Source organism: Nicotiana sylvestris, chromosome 2 (assembly GCF_000393655.2).
Source record: "Nicotiana sylvestris chromosome 2, ASM39365v2, whole genome shotgun sequence".
NCBI classification, from domain to species: domain Eukaryota; kingdom Viridiplantae; phylum Streptophyta; class Magnoliopsida; order Solanales; family Solanaceae; genus Nicotiana; species Nicotiana sylvestris.
In genome coordinates, this window is record NC_091058.1 from 142,918,746 (window position 1) to 142,928,685 (window position 9,940).

Consider the following 9,940-nt stretch of genomic DNA (forward strand, 5'->3'; position numbering starts at 1 on the left):
CCATTTGAACTTGATAAAGCCAAATTGGGCAAAATCACACAAACTACCGAGAGGTTTAGAGTGAGTACCCGGGTGTGATAGTTATATTACGACCCCAATTAATAACACGATTACCCTAGATTCTTATTACCCATTAGATATCCACCTTGGTGGAAGTCACTACCCTAGTCCCTTTAAACCCTTCAAAATCAACAACAAAAATATTGTACTTAGTTTCAAATATTGCATGCGATAGAATAGAAGTAGAAGTAGAAATCAAACCAAACATTTGTGGAAGTATAATTAGATTGAAAGCCCGTATTTAGCTTAGATATAAACCTAATTCCAATTATTAACTCCATGTGGATTCGATCCCAACCTAGTTGGGTTAAAACTGTATCGACTATCATCTCTACTCAATAGTAGTGTAGGCTTGGACCCGATCAATTTTTGGCGCCGTTGCCGGGGAGTTAGACGGTTTTAGCTATATATATGAGTATTTGTGTGATTTGTTTTTCTTTCCTTCCATTTTTCTAATTTGTGTGTGAATTGCTTTTAGGTACCAAATGGCTCTTAACAACGAAGCTCTCGGAAATTTGCCATTAGGGGAGGAGGTAGATAATGATCATGTGGATGAGATTCAACCCAAACCTCAAGTACAAAGGAGAGGCCGATCGCCTCATGATAATATTCCAAACCCCCCCCACCTCCTCTAAGGGCAGCATACCGGGTGTTGCCCAACGAAGGCTATGCAAGTGCAACAGTCCCGCCCCGGATTAGGGCGGGCAACTTTCAAATAACCAATGACATGCTTACACTCTTGGAATAGAGGGGTTTCTTCACCAGAGCTCCATACCAAAATGCCTACAAGCATCTCAAAGGTTTTGTTGACACGTGTTGAGGGAGCAAGCAAACTAACGTCTCTGAGGACGCATTGAGGTTAAGGCTTTTCCTTCTCTAAGGGGGAAGGCTTTGGATTGGCTTGAAAGGTTACCCAACCGTTCCATCACCACTTGGGATGAGTTGGTCGAGAAGTTCATCGCAAAGTTCGTTTCTCCGGGACATATGGAAACGCTAAGAGATGAGATCCTTGCTTTTAAACAAGAGCCAAATGAACCATTGCATGAGATTTAGGAGAGGTACCAGACAATGGTAAAGTAGTGCCCAAACAACAATAAGACTGAGGCCATGATCCAACGGACTTTTTATAGGGGGGTCAACACTAAAATCAATGTGTAGTTAACCAACTCGCCGGGGGGAACTTTATGAACACGCCATATGCTGAAGCGTGTGAAATACTTGATGAGATGGCGGATACCTCTTCGGCATGGAAAAGTCGAGCTAATGTGCCACAAGGTGACCCTAATGTTATTCACTACACAAGGAGCTCCATGACCACGACCAAGATATAGTCGAGTTGATTACTACCATGAACTGATTGGCTAAAGCTCAGTTTCAACAAGTTCAAGGGCCAAAATAAGTGAATGCCATGGAAGGAGTGAATATGATGATCAATAAGAGAAGGCAACGAGGTCAACAAGTTCAAAATAATCCGGACCAATTTGAGCAAAGTGGTAGTGGGTACAATCAAGATGACTCATATGATGATCAAAGTGAAAAGGTTCAATATGTGAACAATAATCAGGGTCAACGGGGCAATGCTCCAAATCAACAACAGTGGAGATCACAAGGAAATTGGGGAAATCAAGGTCAACAAGTAAATTGGAATAGTGGAAACAACAACAACCAAGGCAATTGGGGGGACAACAACAATCAAAATTAGGGTAATCAAGGAAATCAAGGCAATTGGGGTGGCAACAATAATAGTAATTAGGGAGGTAACAACAATCAAGGGGATTGGAACAACAATAATCAAGGGAACCGAGGGTCGGGCTTTCAAAGGCTCCCAATGTATCAACAACCGAACAACCCGCCTCCATATCCATCACAAGGTCCTAGCTCTTCCAACAATGAGATGGGACAGATTGAATCCATGGTCGAGTAAATGATGAAGAAAAATGCCGACTTCGATGCCCAATTGGCCTCCCACAACACTTCTATCCGCAACTTGGAAGTCCAACTTGCCCAAATTTCTCAAGCTTTGAATACTCGCCCTAAGAGGGCATTACCAAGTGATATGGTAGTAAACCCGAAGGGTTGGAATAATACGGGCCATGCTATGGCGGTGACTACAAGAAGTGGTAGAGGTGGAGTTGCTAGTACCTCTAATTCAAGAAAGATTATGAGTGATGATGTGTCAGTGCAAGATGATGATGAGCCAAGCAATGATATGCAGGTGAATGATGAGAATGTGAATGATGAAGTGAGGATAGACATTGATGACAACGCGGAGGAGACACAGAATGATGTGAACCCGTCTAGGGATTACGTGATAGACATTCTGGAAATGGTAGTGCCCAAAGCCAAGGCTCATTTGCCAAGGCCTCTTCCACCATATACTCAAAGACTCGCAAAGAAAAAAAATGAGAATCAGATCAAGAAATTTATTGGTATGATGAAAAGTTTGTCCATAAATGTGCATTTGGTTGATGCTCTAGAACAAATGTCGGGATATGCCAAGTTAATGAAGGACTTAGTAAAAAAGAAGAGATCAATGAACTGTGAAACGATCAAAACGAAACATGTGCACTCTATGGCTCCAAAGTTAGAAGACCTCGGGGCCTTTACAATCCCATGCACTATTGGTAGTGCTAATTTCGCCAAAGCTTTGTATGACTTGGGGGAAAACATTAACTTGATGCCATATTCTGTGTTCAAGGCATTGGGGATTGGGCAACCAAGGCCCACATCCATGAGGTTGCAAATGGTAGACAGGACAATGAAGAGGCCATTGGTGATAATTGATGATGTGCTAGTTCGGGTCGACAAGTTCATACTTCCTACAGATTTTGTGATACTTGACTGTGAGGTTGACTACGAGGTGTCGATCATATTGGGGAGACCTTTCCTAGCTACAAGGAAGGCTTTAGTTGATGTGTAAGCTAGGGAGCTCACCTTCCGAGTGGGCGATGAAAACGTTGTGTTCCATGTTTGCAAGTCAATGAGGCAGCCTAATAGCAACAAAGTGTGTTTGTTTGTGGATCTTGTGACCGAAGTGACTGTTGAAGACACAAGTGTTGTGACTAATGTGGAAGACACATTGGAAGCTGTGTTGTTAAATCATGATGTGGATGATAAGGAAGGCTTGGTGGAATATGTCAATGCTTTGCAAGGAATGGGTTCATATACATATGAGCCCCGAAAACTTTCCTTGGACCTTGAGAACCAGAAGACTCTACCAACAAAGCCCTCAATCGAGGAGCCTCTCATATTGGAGTTGAAGCCTTTGCCTTCACACCTCAGGTATGAATTCTTAGGCCCTTGTTCCACGTTACCTGTTATTCTTTCCTTGTGCTTAACTAACGTGCAGGTAGATGCCACCCTTGTGGTGCTCCAAAGGAGGAAGAAGGCAATAGGTTGGACATTGGCAGATATTCGGGGTATAAGACCCGCCTTTGGCATGCACAAAATCATATTGGAGGAGGATGCCAAACCCTCCGTGGAACATCAAAGAAGGTTGAATGAGGCCATGCAAGAGGTCATCAAATGGTTGGATGCTGGGGTTGTCTAACCCATTTCTGATAGTTCATGGACTTCACCGGTACAATGTGTCCCAAAGAAGGGGGCACGACTATGATCACAAATGACAACAAAAAGTTGATCCCCACAAGAACCGTCACTGGTTGGAGGGTATGCATGGATTATAGGAAGCTCAACAAAGTGACTAGGAAAGACTATTTTCCGCTTCCATTTCTTGATCAAATATTGGATAGATTAGCCTAACGTGCTTATTTTTTCTTCTTGGATGGGTATTCTGGGTATAACCATATTCTTATTGCACCTAAAGACCACGGAGAAGGCCACCTTCACTTGTCCGTATGGCACATTTGCATTCTCAAGGATGCCATTTGGTCTATGTAATGCACCTGCTACTTCTCAACGGTGTATGATGGCAATATTCATGGAGATGGTGGAGGAATTCCTTTAGATTTTCATGGATGATTTCTCTATTGTGGGGGATTCTTTTGATGAGTGTTTGGATAATCTTGATAAGGTATTGGCACGTTGTGAAGAGACCAACTTGGTGCTTAATTAGGAGAAGTGTCACTTTATGGTTGAGGAGGGCATTGTACTCGGCCATAAGATCTCCAAGAATGGTATTGAATTAGATAAAGCAAAAACTGAAGTGATATCAAAACTACCTCCTCCTACTTCTGTCAAAGGAGTGAGGAGCTTTCTAAGTCATGCAGGTTTTTACCGTCAGTTCATCAAGGATTTCTCAAAAGTGGTGAATCCCTTGTGCAAGTTGTTGGAAAAAATGTTAAATTTGTGTTCAATGATGATTGTATGAAGGCATTTGAACTACTCAAGTATAAGCTAACTACCACTCCTATCATTACAGCGCCAAACTGGAGCTTACCTTTTGTGCTTATGTACGATGCTAGTGATGTTGCAGTTGGAGCGGTATTGGGGCAAAAAATCAACAAGATATTCCATCCGGTCTAGTATGCTAGTAAGACCATGAACGACGCCCAATTAACTATACGGTAACCGAGAATGAACTCTTAGTCATTGTCTTTGCTATGGAAAAGTTCCGCCCGTATCTCATGGGTACCAAAGTGATTGTTCACACCGATCACGCGGTACTTCGTTATTTGATGAGTAAGAAGGAAGCAAAGGCTAGGTTGATGAGGTAAGTACTTCTTCTACAAGTGTTTGATCTTGAAATCATATACCGAAAAGGGAGTGAGAATCAAGTGGCGGATAACTTGTCTAGTTTGGAAGAGGAGGGGAGGCCCCATGATGGCCTTGTGTCACGACCCCAAACCCGATCGTATGGCGCCCAACACACAGCTAGGCAATCCCAACCATTCAACAACATTATCCCAAATTTTTAATCAGATTATAGATAAATGACACAGGGAATTACTAAGTCATTACTTTCAAGTTTATAAATAATAATAAAATCTACGGAAGTTCAATTAGAATACCACAACATAGCCCAATAGAATCCGATGTCACGAACATGAGCCTCTAATACAGAAAATCCACCTATTACAAGTCTATCTAGGAAAAATGTGGAATAAAAGGATAGGGATATATGGGATAGATCAAGGCTGCGAACGCCATGCAGCTACCTCAATACTCCCGGATACTGCATGCTCAGCTAAACAATTCCTCACTTAGCCTGTGGCGTACCTGGATCTGCACGCAAGGTGCAGGGAGTAATGTGAGTACTCCGACCCAGTGAGTAATAAACATAAATAAAGGCTGAGAATAAGAAATCATGAAAAAATACAAAGTAAACTATAACTGGCAGTTTAGAACAACAAATAGTGAAGCAACAAGTCAATTAAGTCAGAGTACCAAATACTGAGATAGGTATAACAGATAAAAACAAATGCATAAGTGCAATGCAAAGCGTGCAGCCCGAGCCATCCATTATTTATTGTCAACGACGCTCACTGGGGGTGTGTGCAGACTCCGGAGGGGCTCCTACAGCCCAAACGCAATATCAAGCCATCTCGTGGCATCAAATCTAGTCCATCGGCCTCATATCAATCTCAGTATAATCCCTCAGGCTCTCGGCCTCAATATCAATGTAATCAACCAGGCTCTCGGTCTCAATATCAATGTAATCAACCAGGCTCTCGGCCTCAATATCAATATAACACTGTTGCGGTGCGCAGCCCGATCCATGCTCAGTCCAGAAATCATCATAAGCCCCTTGAGCATTTGTAAAACAGTAGTTCTCAGCCCGAAATATCATTTAAGTTTTCAAATCTTAGAAAGATGGCTGAGTTTGCAAAACAGTATTTAAAACCTTGGACTGAGGTCAAATGATATGCAAAATATGCGAAAGCAGTGATATCAATCCCTGAAGGATTCAAATAATTGGCAAGAAGCCTACAATTGGAAACATGACTGAGGATATAAATTCTTTAACAAAATAAGTGAGGAAAACCAGTCAAAAATCCCCTAAGGGTTCTACAGGTCGGCACAAGGCCCCAAGCATGGCAACAAGCCCAATTCACAATAATAAAGTATACGTCTCAACCAAAAATGTAGTAAAATATCTCTCGGGACATCATTTACATCAATTACTCACCTCGAACCGGCTAATTCTCTAGATCGCGATGCCTTTACCCCTTATTGACCTCTGAATGCCTCGAATCTAGACATAACGATTCGATTCAGTTAATAAAAATTATAGGAATTAATTCCATATGGAATTCTACATTTTCCATCAAAAATCCGAAATTACACTCAAAATTCGCCCGTGGGGCCCACGTCTCGGAATCCGGCGAAACTCATAAAATCTGACAACCCATTCCGATACGAGTTCAACCATACCAAAATTATCAAATTCCGACAACAACTCGACATCCAAATCTTAATTTTTCATTTTTGAAAATTTTTGCAAAAATTCCAATTTCTTCCATTTAAATTCGAATTAAACGATGAATATAACCATGTATTTATTAAATATAATCACTTTCGAATATAGAACACTTACCCAAGTCGAAGTCGTGAAAAACTCCTTTGGAATCGCCTAAATCCGAGACTCAAAACTCAAAAATGAGTAAAAATGGCTAACTCTCGTGTTTAAGAATCTGTTCCCGGCAAGTTGCATTTGCCAATTGAGACTTATAAATCGCATTTGACACATGCGATTTATCCCCTGTCCCAGAAAAATAGCTTTATCAACCCTTATTCAATCGATCATAACTTTCTGTATAAATGTCGGAATAATTAATGGTTTAGCTTTCTGGAAACTAGGATGCAAGGGCTACAACTTTCATGTTTTGTAAATTTACAGATTCCTTATGTATTTTGAGATATAAGCTTCCGAAATAGGCTCCACGATTGCACAGTTGCTGTCCAAGACAGCTTTTGTAGCAGAAAATTCCAGCAATCCTTTTATCCGATTTCCATTCTGTTAACCTTCCGAAATCCATCCGAGGCCCTCGGGACCTTAACCAATTATACCAACATGTCCCAAAATACAATACGAACTTAACCGTGCGATCAAATCGCCAAAATAACGTCATATACCACGAATTAATCTTTAAAATCCAAGAATTCCTTCAAATTTCATAAAACATCAAATTTTCCATTTTGAGTCCGAAACACGTCAAAAGACGTCCATTTTCAACCAAACTTTACAGAAAGTGCTTAAACCATATATAAGACCTGTATTGGGCACCGGAACCAAAATACGGGCCCGATACCATCACTTTCTAATCAAATTTCATTTCCATTTTCCTTAAATATTTTCAAAAAGCAATTTTACTCAAAAATTCATTTCTCGGGCCTGGGACCTCAGCATTCGATGATTCTGGTTCCTATGAGTCACAAATAATAATACAAATATAGCTCTTTAGTCGAAACTCAATTCGGAGCTCATTTGCTCAGTTCAATACCCATTTCGCTCGTTAAACAATTAACTCATATTTCGCGTCAAAAACTCAATCGCGACTTGATGAAATTAGACCAAACTTTCTAGATCACTCCTATAATTCATTATCAAAATTTTGGAAGTCTCAAAATCAAATTTCAATCTCTAGAACTAAAAATGGACCTTTGGATCATTACATGCTCATAATCAAAATGCCAAACTCTTCCAAAAACTCTTCCAAAACACATCCGAGCCTCATAGGACCCTGACCAAACATGCCAACATAACTCATAACATCATTCAAACCTGTTCCAATCATCAAAACACCTCAAACAACATCAAATTACCCAAAACTCATCGAATTCAAGCCTAAGTTTCCAAAAACTTCCAAAATACACTTTCGATCAAAAACCCGACCAAATGATGTCCGAATAACCTGAAAGTTTGCACACACATTAGAAATGACATAACGAAGCTAAAAAAACTCTCAGAATTCCATTCCGACCCTCAGATCAAAATCTCACCTATCAACCGGAATTCACCAAAATACTGACTTCGCCAATTCAAGCCTAATTCTACACCGGACCTCCAAAACTACTTCCGATCACACTCCTAAGTCACAAATCACCTCCCGGAGCTAACCGAACTGTCGGAATTCACATCCGAGCCCTCTAACTCATAAGTCAACGTCCGGTTGATTTTTTCAACTTAAGCTTTCTTAAAAGAGACTAAGTGTCTCATTTCTTATCAAAACCACTCCAAACCAACTCGATCACATAAGATACGGATAATAAAGCATAAAGAAGATGAGAATGGGAAAAACGGAGCGGTAAACCATGAGACGACGGGTCGGGTCATCACATCCTCCCCAACTTAAACAAACGTTCGTCCTCGAACGTGCCCAAAGTTGTCCCAAAACCTAAACAATCGCTTAGTAACCTCGCCACGCATATACCCGGGGGTGATCCCACGTCACCCTATCTCATATAGGTCCGACAACACATTGTAACTGAAATTTTGCAATCCAATCTAGCCCATAATCCATAGGACCACGTTTCCACTTTTGAAATCTTTCATATGATCAGAATCCCACATTTATACTGTGAATAAGCTCGAACAAGCTGTAATAACCCACACCTGCAACCTCAGGTGCTATTACATGATAGACCACATAACTCAAACGCTTGTAGTGATAACTCCTAATCACAGCAGCTGCACACAACACCCGAATGCCGATAGAAAAACTCTTATCAACTAAAGTCTCATCTCACACTTTCATATGCTGCCAATGATAACTAAATCACGCGGTAAACCATAACCATTTCCCATATCAACCAAGCGCAATTTGATGTCTAGTACCACAAACGAATAATCATGCCCACGGAGAAGTACATAATACAATGCCATACTAGTAAACCTCACTATTGCACCATCCGGTTACCCCAGAAAGGGAAAATACCTCAAAGAAGAGAGCCGTTTTGCAAGTTCCACAAGTACCACCCCAACGATATGCTATGAGCTCGTCAATCACAGTGGAACCAAGATAAATGAATAGAATAATAATAACCGGCTCTTCTATAGCTCACATTAACATTACCTTCACGAGCAACTTAGTTGCCAATAACATAATCCACCTGGCACGATCACAGACCTCCAATCCAAGCATATCAAGTAGAAGTAATCCAGCAAGTACACATGTATATGCTAAGTGAAACAAGATTCTCATGCTCCTGGACTGCATTAATAACACTCTATATCGTAGGTATGAGCAAACTGCGTTGTCATAGCTCAAATCAGCAAGTTAACACAGAATTAGTAATTACCAAGTTTGTTCTGGAATTTAGCATCTTGGAAATCTCCAATATAGTCCAGATAGTTCTTAACAGAGTTACGAATACGAGAAACATTATACCTTTAAGCTCAATATCCCACTCTACACATATCATAGCCTACGTATCTTTCGAGCATGAATATTGGCTCGGTGCTTGCACACAGGTTCAAACCTCACATATATCCACGCTCACAGCGTATAGTTATCACCATCAATTAGCTCGACTAGTGCATCTAGTGAGTTAGATAAAATACTCTCCTCAACATGCCACAATCCCGAAATAGTATATTTTTTAGAATTCCCTGTCTCCAAATTCATAGATCACATAAATCACTGTAACTGATCACAACCTCAGCACCCAAATGACTGACACATCCCTCAAGTACGATCATCCCAAGATAATTATTTTCAAAAATTTTCTAAATACATAACAAGATCGAAATATTGGTAGTCGATCAACCAAGTGAGCGTTGAAACGCCAATAAACATCTGTTAATCAGAATGTAATGTGCACCCTTCTCAGGCCTTACCGAACAGTTATAACATTCAATCTAAATATCTGAAACTGGCTACTCTATCCAGAATTCATGACCTTTTCTTCAAGAATGAACTGCCACCTCGTACATGAAAATATTAAACATGCACAGCATACCACGTCTATTATGCCATCA

At 40.7% G+C, this 9,940-nt stretch overlaps 1 protein-coding gene across 1 annotated transcript; it reads left to right on the plus strand.

The window, feature by feature from the left end:
• Positions 1-1,987: 1,987 nt before the first annotated feature.
• Positions 1,988-2,980, plus strand: LOC138885703 (uncharacterized). Its single transcript, XM_070166680.1, has one exon. The coding sequence runs from the start codon at positions 1,988-1,990 to the stop codon at positions 2,978-2,980; it is 993 nt and encodes a 330-aa protein (XP_070022781.1).
• The last annotated feature ends 6,960 nt before the right edge of the window (positions 2,981-9,940 follow it).